Here is a 15,481-nt window from a genome sequence, read left to right on the forward strand (position 1 = left end):
TAGTACTCAATGGGTTTGAAATAAGTCTATTTAGTACTCATATGACAGAATGAGAGAGGGGGAAAAAACGTGAAGTAGCGGGAATGAAAATAGTTCGGATTACAAGGGTTGATCTGTGATGGCGTCATCCATTTGTGAGTTCTGCTCTTTGAAAATGTTGCATTCCCAAGAGTTAATTAAATGATTTAAGTGTAATAAGTTTTTTTTTCATTTTGGTTGCGAGAGATTGACTTAATTTTAATAAGCCGAGTAAAGAAAGCAATAAAAAAAATGGAAATGTTTAAAATTTATTTTGTATACTAGTACTTTCTATATATTAACAGGACTTATTATACTGGAAATTATGGATGCAGATATTTAGTCTTACAGATCAAAAATAATGTTCTTTATTTAGTTCACCTGTGTACTAAATAATGTTCTTTATTTAGTACACAGGTGAACTAAATAAAGAACATTATTTTTGATCTGTAAGACTAAATATCTGCATCCATAATTTCCAGTATAATAAGTCCTGTTAATATATAGAAAGTACTAGTATAAAAAATAAATTTTAAATAGAGTTAAAAAGGACACAAAGGCATAATAATTAAAATGGAAATGTGTTAATTGTAAGACAAGTGACTAGTTCCTTAAGCATATCAAACCAGCCCGACCAGTTGGATAGAGATATTGAGCCATATGAATAAAAACAAGCATTGCCTTGTTCTTGCAAAATTTAAAGAAAATTCGTTTTTGCCGTGTGAATAAAACCAGAAGCAAACCTTATACAGTCAAACTTGTCTATAATAGAATTCGGGACCGAACAACTCTTCCGTAGTAGTCAGATTTCCGCTTTATAGAGGTTTCCTACTATAGGTATCCCTTGATTAATGCGATTAATAAATTTCTCGATGTGTACCGCGCACATCAAAATCCCATTAAATACAGTAGAACCTCGGTACTCAACCGAATAATCACTCGCTGGAACAAATTTTTGGTTAATAAATATTTTACTTTTAAACTTAATTTTTTCATTCATCCGTAAAAAAAGTTCTCTAAAATAAAAATGAGTAATCAATTTAAAAAATAAAATAAAACCTTACAGTTGCCTACCTTTGTCAGACAAAATCATACTCAATTCAATTGATTTTCTTCATAACTGAAAAAAAAAAAACAAACTGCGTACGGAACACAATCATTACGTTTTAAATCATTCAATTGGATGAAGTGTTTCAACAATATGTGTCTGTGACACACTAAGATTTGTTGCATATTCACGAATTGTTATTCCTCAATCTTTAACAATTTCGTCCCGCAATTTCACTTCAACAGCTTTTGGGGGCCCGTACGTTTTGTATCTTTTAGTTCGAAATTTTCCGAACGAAACTTTCAAACCACATTTGACATATTCGGAGTTTAGAAGTAACTTTCCCATACGCAGTACAAGTATTTATTACTGTTTGCATAGCGTGATATCCTTTACGAAACTTAAAAAGCGTGCGTAATATGCCCGATATGCATTTTATCCGCAGACATTTCGATTTTATTTTATTCAAATGAAATGTGATGCAAACAATTTTTAAATAAGCTTCAAAACAAAGAATGCAATCTCACATTGGGTATAATGTGTTTTTTTTTTTTTTTTTTTTGTAACTCTTTCCGCCCTGTGGGCACTAAGAGGGCCTCTTACAGCAAGCCCATTATGGGTTCGGCCAGGCCCACAATGGGGCGGCCGGGTGGTGAGGGACGGGGACCGACATATCCGGACGAACCACCCCCCGAAAAATTCCTGGGGATTTCTCGACCCGTCCGGATTCGATCCCGGGTCCCCCAGGGAGGTAGGCTGGTAACCTTGACCGCTCGGCCATCCGGCCGCTGGGTATAATGTGTTAAATTTCACAACTTATTTCACAACTACATCACATATTCATGTTAAGTAAAAACAGCTGTTAATAAAAATACAATACGCAAAAACTTTCCGTTTAAATACCAATAAAATTATTGATAATACAGTACTTGTATTTTGCTATTTTGTATTGGGTGTGTGTATTTTTTTGACTTTTTTGTGATTTATACATGCTAGGCTTGTAAACTTCTGGTTAAATTTGTGTGAAAGATACCTATTTTTCGTTAAACTGCCGGATTTTCCTTTCCGTTTCCGCGTTAGACAGGTTCCGCTACCCTACAGGTTAATTTACATTAACTTTTGCAAAAAAAATTCGAGAGACCGAAGAAATTTTCCGTTAATAACGGGTTTTCGTTATACTGTATACAGGTTCCGTTATAGACAGGTTTGACTGTACTTGTATGAAGCAAATGCCTTTGAATGAAGGTTTGCTTTAGTAATAAGTTTTCTATGTGAATAAAAGTAAGCATTTACTTTGAATTATAAGCAAATCTTTCAAAATACATGCATCTAATTAGATGTAGACTCAACAGAAGTGTGGTTTGTTGCGTTTTATGTAGGCAAGGGCGTCGCCAGGGGGGACAGGAGGGGCAGCTGCCCTCCCCTAGAAATTCGAAAAAAATATTTAAATGCTAAGTTTTAATTAAAATAATCTTCTTAGGCTTCTTGTAAGTCAAAAAAAAAAAATGTTTTGATTAAAATATTTCTTTTCCGGTATATAGTAAATGATTAAAACTTTATGAATCGTTTTTATTTTACCTACATGCAATTCATATCCTCTATCAATTTAATCATCTTGCCCCCCTGGCCCATGAGCTGGCGTCGTCCTTGTATTTGGGTATATTTTCTGTTAATGTTTAACCATGGCTGAAGTAGTTAAGGAAGGTTAAATATTAAAAAGTTCGTTCCTCTCCTCAAATCAGTTATTTCAAGCCGTTATTTAGGTTTGAAGAAGAAAGTGTTGAATGATTGGCATATAAGTTTTTAAGAGTGACAACTGAATCACGCGGTGGTGCGCTGATTTCTTTAAAAAAAAAAAAATGAAAATATTTTAGAAAATTAATGGTTTTGGATTGATCAGAAAGATTTTATCCAGTTGGCTATTGGTAGGCGGAATCATTCGTAATAAATTTTATATCTAAAACTATTAAGATTTTAAAAGATTAATTTATTAAAACATTAAAATTTTATAATCGAAAAATAATTAAGTAAATCTCTTCTCGAACGTCGCGAATAGAACCGAAATGCACCGATATTATTTTTTAAATTTAAAATTAGCAAAGAGTTCGAAACAAAACGACTTCTTACGAATTATTAATTTCATATTATTCTTATTTTACGCATTTTCTGATAATTTACGCAAAAATTTACATACATTTTACCGTTTTATTATAAAAAATCATGGAATCGCGTCGTAATCGCCAATTTTATAAACGTGGTTCAGTATACAGGTAACTATAGAAATATATTAAATTATGATCTTATAGTTTTTTAAAAAAGCCATATAGCTACGTATGAGAAAATTATTCTCCGTGGCAAATTTGTGCTTAATTCCAAAGGACCAAAATTATTCTTTAATTTTTTTCTTTGGTCCATATAATGACCGAAACTTAAGTAAAGTAAAATTTTGGTTTCTGAATTTAACAGTTTTAGTTTTTTAAATTACAATATGTTTCCAAATTTCATCATTTTATAATCTTACATACAAAATAAATATTTTCTTTCAATGATACCAGGAGACAACGTAGGCCTAATCCTGTTAATTTTCAATCCTCCGATGACTATATATCTGGATTCGTTGCTACAGATCCAACTTATAATTATATTTCATTTATGGATAATTATATGGCTTACTTTATACCACCCTTCTTTCCTCCTAGTTCTTATACTTTTCAACATGCAGAATTTGCCGTTTCAACACGAGACTTGGTAAGCAAGAATCAACAGAATTTTATTTCTTCGTCTTTACCATCAACTGTTGAAAAAATTAAACTTTATATATTTAATTTTATGTGGATGTAAATATATTTTTCTTTTTTTTTTATAGATGAATGGTCCCACTTGTACATCTCGGATAAACTATCCTCCTAGGTTCAGAAATATGCAAAGAATGAATTATAGAAGAAGACAAAAGACTCCCAGATGTAACCCAACCAGAATTTTCTGGCGTCAAAAGAACATAGATAAAACTCAGGTAAATTCTGTCTATAGGATCCGACAATTTATTAGTAAAAGAATCATAAGCTACTTAGTTAAATGTGTGCTAAGCAACTATTTTATAATGCCAAGTTATTTGTGACAAAAGATCAGAATTAACTGTCATCATCAATATAATCAACTGGATTGTTGATTACATTGATGAACTAAAGCATATTTTAGCAAGATTTCTGTTCTTGTGGTCTTTGTCTTTATGGCTAGAAGTTAAAAAACAAATCAATATACAGGGTTATTACAAATGAATCATCAGATTTCAAGCAAATGTATGTGATATTCTAGGCGGAATCCGAAATTATGCTAATTGCGTTAATTATACAGAAATTGTTAAAGTAAAAACGAAACGAAAATTATATAAGAAGGAGAGAAAAAATCTGTAGTTATCCAAACAAACGCGACGCAGAGATAAGCGAGGAGTCCTGAAGTCGTGTTAAATCATAGATGAATGACGACCCGGAAGGATCGAACTTTGACACCGACGTTCGTATACAACAGATCGAAGTTAGAGTATCGAATTCGAGTAAAGGGGAAAGTTTGACAGCCAAGGAGACATCACGCGAGATCGTTGAAATCCTAAAGTTTCAGAAGAAAGGAACAAAGGGCTAAAATACGAATGCAGGTTTCTTGGTTCTATCAACATCTCCCGGTCAGAGTCGCGGGATGACGTCGAGTAGACCATCCAAAGCAAACCTTTCTTGCGACCCGAGCCGATTTCAGTTTTCACCTGGAGACAAAAGAGAGACCAATCGGGAAGCGAGACAAGGAAATTAGGACCCTTAATCCTGATCCTTTTTCTTACAAATTAGTAACGTCGATTTAACATAGGTATTATTTAAATTGATAAACAGCTCACAACAAGCTGTGCCTCTTATTTCACTACAAAAAGAAGTAGATATTTGATCTTTTCCAAGTTTTGTTCGTAAATACTGTAATTCAACTAATTTAATTTTTTTTTTATAAAAGTAAACTTTAAAATACTAATTTCATTACAGACTTCTGAGGAACAAGTAGTCAAGAGAGAATATTCAAAACAACAAGAACTGGAAGCAAACAGATATTCTAATTGGAGAACCAACAGGGGTAGGTCTCGGAATGAAAAAAATCATGGAGATGATGAAGTTTCCATCAGTACTTCTGCTGATGTGACTAATGAAAAGATAAATGAAAGTGATAAAAAATTAGAAAACGCATATACGGAAAGTAACGGAAGAAAAGATGATGTCAAGGTTGAGGATAATATCGAATTGCCGTATCTTCAAGAACAATTAGAAGTCTTCAAACTTCTCAAAGAATGCGACGATCGACACGAAATGAGAAGAAATTTCGGAATGAGCTGGTTCGAAAGTGAAGATATTCGAACGGATCAATCTGACTCTGATAGTGGGGATGATGTCCAAATTATTATTAGAAAACCAAAATACAATTCAGAAAATTTAGCTAAGGATGATAACCGAGAAAATGTTAATCCCAATTTGAAGAAAAGGAAATCCAATTCTTTATGGTTAGACATTTTCTTATTGTCGCTAAAGAAAAAGTTAATAGATACGACTGACGAGCAAAAAAGAATTGAAGGGATGGAGATTAAGAGCCAAGTACTGAAGGAAAAACTCAAAAAACACAATAAACGTAAAAAATATAATTATCATAAATCGAAATTTGCGATCAATGCTTTAAATGAAATGGACAATAAAAATGTCTTTTCTTATTTGGTTAACAAATCAACATTTTCAGATAAAATGAAAGATGAAAAAGTAAAAACGGATCGATGGACAGAAATGGTTGAAAGTGCTAACAGTTCTGAATTTTTCAGCTTATGTAGTTTCTACAATTTTAAATCTTCACATAAAGTTTCTGTCGATTTGAAAAAAGAACAGAATGCCATTTTGGAAAGAAAAACAGAATTTAAACCAAGTGTGACCACATCAAGACCCCTCTTTTCCTATAAGAATGTGACAGATTTGAAAGGTTCCCATAATCAGACAAGTAGTGAGAAAATAGGAAAACTGAACGAATACATTTCGAAGGAATTCGTTTCAGAAATGTCGGAATGGTTCGATATTAACGTGAAGAAAGAGTTTTGCGAACAGAAACTCACAAAGTCGCTTCATATTGGGTGCCATAAATGTAAAATCTCTCCACTCCCATCTGTAAAACCTAAAGGGGGGTTAGGAGATGGCACAAATACAAAAAGAATCGACCAGAAAATCGAAAAGTGGTCTGATCTAGAGGTTTCAGAAAGTAATTTAGTGATGGAGAAATTAAAACGAAATGATTTAGCGAGAAGTTTTGCTTCCGAAATGATGAATTATCTGATTGAGATTGAAGAATACTGGAAACTTCGAGCTGACGAACGACTCCAATGGCACTTTCAGTCCTTCAATAAAAAACCAGAACAAGAAGTATCTGAACACCATGATAAATCTTCGCGATGTTCAATATTGAACAAATGCGAACTTATGCCCGAAATTTTATCTCCTCCTTTAGAATTTGAAGATTTTCCTGTATCTAATACTTCCGTTTCGACTGAGATTAATGAAATTTTTAAAAATGTTCAAGATACTTTTTGTAAGTCGTCCTCCGAAACGATCCAAGAAAATGAAAGTGAAAAAGATTCTTAAAAATGATTGAAAGACATCGATTTGCACACATTTCTGTATATAAAATTATATATGATTATACAAAATTTATAGTATAAGACAATAAACTTGCGTTTCATAGTTTTCAAACAGTTTCAAAATAATTATTGTTATAAATGAACTATTTAACCGCTTTGGACTCTCTATTAAACACATCTTTTAGTTTCTTTGTAATGGAGAATTATCATAACAAAAAGTTAAAATTTATTTTTTATCTGTACAAATTGCTCATCAAACCATTGACTACCATAAGTCAGGGGTCGGAAAGTGCGGCTCTTCGGACATAAACTCCAATCTCACCTCATCTCAAGCAGCCTTATAACTTATGAGTTTATGAGATAGAGCCGCCGAACAAACTTCAACTCGTACGGCATACGCTCTACCATTCTTTAGCCACTCGCGTTGATCAATATGAATCGCATGCGAGTGGTAGCATTTAAAGCATATCTATAATTATATATAACCTATTGAACGCGTGTCCGTCCGTCCGTGTAACGTTATGCCGAAAACGGCCACTAGAGGCGCCCCTGTCGTGTGTCTTATTTCGCACATTTAAACTAACAATATAAATTATTATTTACATTAACAGTATAAATTGTTATTATTCATTTGGCCAATAGTCAATAACAATATAAATAATTCAGTATATTTGTAATAGGAATTTATTATTGTCACGGAATGCCTGTAACGCGCACTACGGGGCGTCCTTCAACACAGTTGGTCGGCGATCGGCCAAGCAGTTAATCCTCGATGCGGCTCTCTGGTACTTTTGGTATCTTGTTTCCATGACAATTTGGCTCTTCTCACTTGACAAACTGCCCACCCCTGCCCTAAGTTAATTTCGAGTTCCGCGTAACCAACGGGCTGGTACAATCTCAAAACATTTTTGACTGTTGACTCTTCAAGGATTCCTTGACTCTTTATTGACTATAGCTTTTTAGTTTTGCTAATGATGTTAATAATAAAAAATACATAAATAAACAAATGAGGAAAAGAGTGTGGTGTCCGGGTTTCGTGGACATTATTTTCGTCGGAGTTCCAGAGACTAAGTACAAAAAATTTGATGCAGATCGGGCAAAGGTTTTAGGAATTAATAAGGGGGTGAAGTTAGGGGAGAACAGCGGTGTCCAGATTTCTTGGAAGTCTGTTCTCCTCGGGTCCCAGAGCATAAATAAAAAATTTGGTGCAGAGTGATCAAAAAAGTTCAGAACAGAGAGAGACAAAACATTCTATTATACAGCACACGTACAATATACGTGTATATTTAATAGATTTAGGCTACCACGTATAATAACATGACATGTTACTATTATTCGCGGTAAATCTATACATAATTTTTTAATTTTTGCAATTTATACAACGTATAAATATGCAAAAAGAAAAATCAAAACGAGCAATTATTTATTGTGACATAGTCACAATGCCGGGATGCAATTTTTAATCATATTTTACATTTATTTAGTTTAAAATACCGGTATATGCTCTCCACTTCAAATTAGTAGTGGCTTGCCCCTGTACATCATACTTTTCCTGTTAGCAACAGGGTCGTGCCAGTTATCTATATAACACCTTTCAGGGGTATGTACTGTACTTACTTTTTGATACACTTTCCTGAACGAGGGGTCACGATCATTCGAAGAATAGACTAAAAATTTTAGACGGTCACAAAAATTGGAAAAACTAAGGGTGCGACTATGCAGACGCGAGCGAGCGAGAATATGTGGCGAGATGCGATAAATATCAAACCCTATCAGATATATGCGAGAACCAGAAATTCGCTTACTCCAGCGAGATTTCTCGCTTCTCACTTGTGTATGGTTTTCCTTTGCGAGAACTATATCGCTCGCTACTAAATCGCGTCTGCATAGTCGCACCCTAAGGCTTATGCATATGAAATAAGTACGGTGTTAAAAGAAGGAAATGTGTTACATATTTGTTAATGCTTGATATGTTGAAACTGTATGAAGAAACATAGATTTTATATTATACCCATTCAAAGGTTGGGTGTACTATAGATTACTCCCTATGGAATTTCAGGACTTTGATTATATATTTGAACTCAGGGGACCGAGACGAGTTCAACGGTACCCTACTTTTGGACCGGAGACGAAAAAATAAAAAAGTTGTCACACTTTTTAAGTTACCATAATTTTTTAATGCTCTCATGCAGACGGCACCGTAGTTGCTAGTATTGCCATCTTGCGGTAAAGTCTGCAAACCGTGACGTCGGACTACGGTCATCTCCCGGAGCGTTAAACACGCGATACGAGAGCGGAGAGAGCGACGCGACTTCCGATTATCGCGCGATCGCCATTTCGGTTAATGTTACTTATGGCAGCGAACATGGCGGCCCGACTGACCTCTCGTACGGGCGCCACCACACGCCGCCATGTGCTAAACTAGTGATCGATTCACGGTAGTTCTTGAACAAAGTAAAAAAAGGGGGGAAACGTCTACTAAAGGCAATTTTAACGGCAAGCGACGGGACTCCCGATCGCGATAGCGAGGCCGACTTAGCGGAGAGCGACGCGACTCCCTGTCATCGCGCGATCGCCGGAAAAAAGTATGATAACTTTTTTAGTTTTCGTCTCCGGTCCAAAAGTTGAGTATCGTTGAACCCGTCTCTGTCCATTGAGTTCAGATATATACCCAAACACACGAAATTCCATAGGGAGTAATCTATAGTATACCCCAAAGGTTTTTGCACCATATAAGGGGGCGGTAAAAACAATGGGGTCTAAAAACTTTTGTTGTAAGAAAGGATCGCAGATATAAAGTTTAAGAGATTCTGATATAAGAAGACCCTAAACACTGGGAGTTCGATCGTGAGTTCGCGCCTCGATCGGACAGACTGGCAGCTTGGAATTTTCCGGGTTTTCTCCTTGCAGATGACGTCTGAATAGGGGCCAGCTTCCCATAAAAGTCCTCTCGGAAGGCATTCTATACCCCCCCCCCCTCTCGCGTCTTCTATAAGGCCAAATCTTCGGTCGCCTTGCGATCACCTTCCTGTCTTTCGGAGTACAAGCGAATAGCAATAAACTCCTCTAAAAAAAATGAAAATGAAAGATATAAGGAGAACCCAGTTAATACTTCTACGGATCGAGATGGCAACGTGGTCGTGTCGTGTAAAATGTAAACTTCGTCCGTTCGGTGATGGAAATATCTGTGTACATCGTTGTACAAAAAAATTATTGAGAACATAATGCAATGCATGTGTCACAGGTTTCTGCTTCCTGTGTTACGATAACAGTTCGTTGGCTTTTGAAATGGCGTGTAAACGAGTACACTATTTCAACAGACTTACGTAACGTACAGTATATTGGAAATATAAGCTGAGATTTTAATCTGATTCAAAATAAAGATGGTTTCCTTTAAAAGACTGACAGAAGGCGAAATGAAAGCTTATTCTGTAGATGATGATAATGAGCAATCAAATAAGTTTCGTATTCGTTCAAATTATTTTGTTCGGATAGCCGGAATAATAGGTGCTTTGGCTGTGATATTTGGCGCGTTTGGAAATCACGGTAATTAAATTTTTCATTTGTCCGTACACATTGAATTTTTAAAAAGTACATTAATTATATCGATAATGGTAAATTTTCTGTATTACTATCCTATTGGTGAATATTTAGTATACAGATTTAAATTATGTTCTTGTGTGATTATTTTCACTATGTTTTATGGTGAGATCCAAAAAATGTACAGTACCTGCATATCACTATTTTGTTCCAGATGTAGTGTTACACCATAAGGGTTGTTATTTGTATTCTACAGGGTGGGCCAAGAGTCACTTTACCATAGAAAGAGCTCGCCTTCGTGAAGAGGAAAATGGGGGTCATTTAAAAGATGGGTTAATGTTATCTTTAGTGTTTAAGCCAAAAAAAAAAAAAATATCTCCAAGATGTGTACATTATAATGAAAACTCTATAAAGAAACTTATAAAATAGTTAAATATAAAAAAGTTATTTCATTTTTGCATGACAAAGTGACTTTTGGCCCACCTTGTATTAGTAGAACCTGAAGTTGACTCTTATAAAAGTTGAAAATGTTTTTTGTTCTTTTAACTGGATTCTAGGTTTTGAAGTGTTCTTATATTGCATACATCCAGTTTGAGATAGTGTTTCTATAATCTTGTATTTTTAAATTTTCATGTTCCGTGCTTGTGCACGAAGAGCAATTTGATAATGTGTTCCTTCGCTAGAATTATAACATTCCGTCCACCGTATTACCCGAAAAAGACGGTTATATACCGTCGAAAATGCTCGTACTCTTTAATTAAACATATTTACCGGTAACGCCAATAGACAGTTTTTATATTTTCGTTTATTATACTTAATGTTTAATGTAATGTATTTTTAATTTTATGTAATTGTTGTCTTTGTTTTTATCTATATTTGTTAATTTTGGAGGTAGATATCAAGTACTATCCTTCAAGACTTTTCTATTTATGTGAAAAATAAATAAATAAAAGTATGTAATATGTAGGCCTATAAATAATATGTTCATTAATTACAAAGTGTTCTTTTAACTCGTTTCTTAAAAAATATTATTTAAATTTACCAGACAGTAGATCAACAGAAAGAATGGTGATTTTTATAAAGAAAACAGAAAATTTTGTATTTTGTCTATTATTCGTCTCTTATTTTGTTGCCCAGATGTCTGGTGCCCAGTTAATGGTAGCCCAGTTGGCCATTGCCCAGTTGACAATGTCCTATCCTTAGGTACAGTACCTCTGAGAATATCTATACAGTACATGTTATAGCTAATACAAATTAATATTGAAATAAAGTTTGATAACTTAGAGACAATTTTCATTTATTAATAAAAGTAATTGTTTTTAAAACTGTTATTTATTAATCTGTATTATTTTTTTTTATTTATTAAAATATAGAAATTTAAAAATTTGTTGTTGAAATTTTAACTTAAATTGTCTTTTTTATAGTTTTAGTAAAATTATCTTTTTCAGTTCTTGATCCAAATAAAGAAATCTCGGATGAAAGAAAAAAAGTATTTGCAATTGGAAATTTTTATCATTTTGTTCATGCTTTGGCGTTATTAGGAATTCCTTTAACAAATAAACCTACTGTAGTAAGTAATAAATGTAGAGGCTATTATTGAACATTTTTATTTAAATTCAATAAAATTAATTATCTGGATTAAAAAATATATTTATGAGAATGAAATTTTTTGATAAATTGTTTTTTATAAATTATATTTTAAAAATTATTTTAATTTTTTATATTAAACCATTATATTCTAATTTTTACTACAGAAAACATTTTTTAAATTAACTCTGAGACAAAAAAGCTGTTTTAATTTTAATGCTTTCTGTGGGCACAAAAAGACAATGAAAAAGTTGTGTTATAAATAATAATGTTTCATTAAATATTATTGTAAATATTTTTCAAACATAAATACTTTCTACATTTAATGTGTATTCAATATTATATACATATAGTCATAAATAATAATGAATAGTCCTTATAGTTTTAAATAAATACACACACACACACACACACATATATATATGTTAGAAGCATGATTGTGACCATTTATAATTGAAAATATTCAGATGAATTTAAAAACATTAAATTTATTAAAAGTATATTGGGATTATACAAGCTGTAGAGTTTCTGAATTGGTTACTTTGAAGAATTTTGTTTATTTTATTCAAAAATTTACTTTCAATATTCTTTTTTATGCATATTTTACAAAATACTAGTGAGAATAAAAATAGTAAAGTTAATGAACATAAATATTAAGATGTGATACAAGAAATATATTATCATAGTTTTTACCACATCATCTAATGTTTTGTTCTTACTTTTTGGAATGATAATTACCATGTAAAAATAATGAGATTTGTTTAATGAAGATTCATTGTTTTCTTCTTCAGCTATTTGAATAAAATGCGATATAATGATACTTTTTGTTATCAAAATCAACAGTTTAATTTTTTCTTCTATTCCTTCCATAGTATACAGTTAATTATTCATAAGTTTGATATTATGTATCTTGCATGAAATTCTTTATTTTCCAATGTTCTCAATCTTGCAATGTCATTTTTTAGGATAAATTGCATAAATAGATACCAGCAACCAAAAGCTATTAATAATTATATAACACATTTTTGGTCTTGTCTTTTATATTAAATTGTTGTTAATTTTTTTTTTTGCATTATTCTAATAATTTCATTATTTTTTTTTATCATTGTGTGCTAAATATTTTCTCTGCCTACATTTCATACACGTGGCAGGCACCAAAAGTTTCCAGCCTAACTATGTTTTAGATATATTAGGAATAAAATAATGATAGTATAAGTACCATCTGTATGTGGATTAATAAGACAGTTTTTCTAACCAATTTGCATAAGTCATTTTAGTTAAATGTGATGCAAATTAATGCAACAAGTCTATCTCTTGCAAGACAGTGCACCAATGTACACAGCTGCCATTGCCAAGGCAAGGTTTGAGGAGCTTGACCATCCATCCTGTAGTCTGGACCTGGCTCCTAGTGATTATCATCTGTTTCCAAAACTATTTTTTCATTTTCTCATTTATAATTTTTGTTTTGTAAACAATTTTTAAAACTTGTTTATTATCTCTGGAAACTTCTGCATCTTTAGTTTTACTTAAATTTTGTCATAAGTGCTGTACTTATAAGAATTTTAAAGTCCTGTACACATTACATTATAACATAATATTTAATAAAAACATTTTATAAACTTTTTTATACTTTATCATTTAATAAAAAATATTTCATCTTAGTCTCTTCATTAAAAACATCCCAAAACCTGATATATTAGTGATTTGCCAAAAGTAACCAAGGGTGGTTAATGTCTGGAATTAAATGTCTGGAAGGGAAGATTAAGCATATTTTTATAATAATTTTTTTTATATAGTTATTGTAATATATTATATTATTTTAAGAACTACCTGCTTCTTCTGAAGTCGTCATTTTCTATGATTTATAACCTACTGTAAGTGCTTTTGGATGCATCTTATCCATATTCAGAATCAAAACAAAACTGTCAATGTTCCAAATTCCATCAAATTCTGCTTCTATTTCAAACCACTGTTTTATCTAGATTCCACAACATGGACTGTGCAAAAGTGGACTAGTGCTTGCTCTAAAATCTTCTTTTCCACTTATCCACCCGCCTTGAAATAATTCATTCAGTTCTGTCTATGTGACCTGTTGCGAGATTTCTTTGAATATGAATTGTTTGGCAAGCAACTACATGTGTGTTCTCAATAAACTTTTTATTGCTTATATTTCTTACTAAAAGTGTATTTTTCTGTACTTGTGAGCATGAATTTAATTTCATGGGGCATACATTTTGAATACTTGCTTAGACTGCTTTGGTGGGATTTCAAATGTTCAGAGAGTAAAACTACTCCCCAAGGTGCCCTAGATAAAACACTGATTTTCAATGCCTTGTCTATCTTTTTAAATTCAAATGAGAACTTTCAAATTCTTAATTCTCCAATGGCTTCCTGACATTCAAATCCACATTCAAACCTCATTAAGAAATGGAGGCTCCAATTTGAATTTAAAAAGGTAGACAAAACGTTTGCAATAGAAGTAGCATTCAGTGGAATTTCATCAAAAGTTTTGTTTTAACTGAAGATGAGCAAGACTGAAAGCACTTACATTACAGATTAAGCATGTAGTTAAAGAAATTTTCTATATTCTACAGAATTTCTAATTTTACATGAAACAATAACAGTAATAGTTAATAGATGAATAAAATGTTTGATTTTCTTTAGTTGTTAAATATCAATAACTTTTTTAGGTAGGACTGTTTTTTCTAACTGGAATTTCAATATTTTGTGGATCATGCTATATTACTGGTATTACTGGAAATGAAGGAATAGCAAAAATTACACCATATGGAGGCATTGCATTTATACTGGGTTGGCTATGCATGCTACTGTAAAATGTAATTTGTTAATACATTTGTAGACTTTGATATTACATTAATAATTTTATTGCTATAAATTTTATAAGAATAATTCAAAATGAACTTAAAGTGCCTTACAACTTTTAGAAGCACTAGAAATTTATTGAATTATTGAAAACTGCATTTTATTATAACGGTACTAGATTTGTGAAGTTGTATTAAGAGTTAGGTTGTATATATGGATTCCTACCATTGCACAATACATATTTCATTGAAACTGAATTTCTTTCTAATATGTTGTATATTGGAATATAGCAACTGTGTTTTTTTACAATGGCATTCCTAATCCCGATCTTACTGTGTTATTCAAAGGCAAAGTGGATCAGATACTTTGCACATTTTCTTTTACAAAATGTGACAATGAGTTTAATCTGAAGAATAAAGCAGCAATACAGTTGTGATCAATTCAACCTGAAAAATAGTTGTTAAAACAATCTCAAGTATCTGTGTGATATTAAGAAAACAATAAATTATTTTGTTAAAATGTCTATTTATTTATTCAAAGTGTACTCATTGCCTATAAGTCAAACATAATTTTAGATTGTGTTTTGTAATCATAATATAGATACAATGAGGATAGTAAGAAACTTCATTTTTGCTTTATAATGGCATACTATAAATCAAAGTATTAATATATACTGGTAGCAGGTTTTATAGCTAATGAAAGTTGTAATACTTTAGTTTCATTTTGTATACTTCAAATATATTATCAATATGTAATTAATAATTATAATTCAGCAATTTATTATTATTATGTTTAAAATGAAATTGTTTATGGAATCC

At 32.2% G+C, this 15,481-nt stretch overlaps 2 protein-coding genes across 2 annotated transcripts; both read left to right on the forward strand.

Moving 5' to 3' along the window:
* The first annotated feature begins 3,152 nt into the window (after window positions 1-3,152).
* Window positions 3,153-6,791, forward strand: LOC136977520 (uncharacterized). The gene is made up of 4 exons (XM_067273015.1): window positions 3,153-3,336; window positions 3,622-3,814; window positions 3,933-4,079; window positions 5,092-6,791. Exons 1-4 carry the CDS (start codon window positions 3,287-3,289, stop codon window positions 6,715-6,717), a joined length of 2,016 nt encoding a protein of 671 aa, XP_067129116.1. The 5' UTR covers window positions 3,153-3,286; the 3' UTR covers window positions 6,718-6,791.
* Window positions 6,792-9,882: 3,091 nt separating this feature from the next.
* LOC136977521 (transmembrane protein 256-like) lies at window positions 9,883-15,182 on the forward strand. The gene is made up of 3 exons (XM_067273016.1): window positions 9,883-10,259; window positions 11,702-11,823; window positions 14,531-15,182. Exons 1-3 carry the CDS (start codon window positions 10,097-10,099, stop codon window positions 14,672-14,674), a joined length of 429 nt encoding a protein of 142 aa, XP_067129117.1. The 5' UTR covers window positions 9,883-10,096; the 3' UTR covers window positions 14,675-15,182.
* The last annotated feature ends 299 nt before the right edge of the window (window positions 15,183-15,481 follow it).

Source organism: Centruroides vittatus, unplaced genomic scaffold (assembly GCF_030686945.1).
Source record: "Centruroides vittatus isolate TY-2023 unplaced genomic scaffold, ASM3068694v2 contig_460, whole genome shotgun sequence".
NCBI lineage: Eukaryota > Metazoa > Arthropoda > Arachnida > Scorpiones > Buthidae > Centruroides > Centruroides vittatus.

What these genes read in the sequence shown, in the direction of transcription:
- LOC136977520 (XM_067273015.1), top strand. Translation starts at nt 3,287, where the DNA reads ATGGAATCGCGTCGTAATCGCCAATTTTATAAACGTGGTTCAGTATAC. An exon ending in CCGTTTCAACACGAGACTTG is followed by an intron (nt 3,815 to 3,932) that starts GTAAGCAAGAAT and finishes TTTTTTTTATAG; the next exon opens with ATGAATGGTCCCACTTGTAC. An exon ending in AGAACATAGATAAAACTCAG is followed by an intron (nt 4,080 to 5,091) that starts GTAAATTCTGTC and finishes ATTTCATTACAG; the next exon opens with ACTTCTGAGGAACAAGTAGT.
- LOC136977521 (XM_067273016.1), top strand. Translation starts at nt 10,097, where the DNA reads ATGGTTTCCTTTAAAAGACTGACAGAAGGCGAAATGAAAGCTTATTCT. An exon ending in TGGCGCGTTTGGAAATCACG is followed by an intron (nt 10,260 to 11,701) that starts GTAATTAAATTT and finishes TATCTTTTTCAG; the next exon opens with TTCTTGATCCAAATAAAGAA. An exon ending in TAACAAATAAACCTACTGTA is followed by an intron (nt 11,824 to 14,530) that starts GTAAGTAATAAA and finishes TAACTTTTTTAG; the next exon opens with GTAGGACTGTTTTTTCTAAC.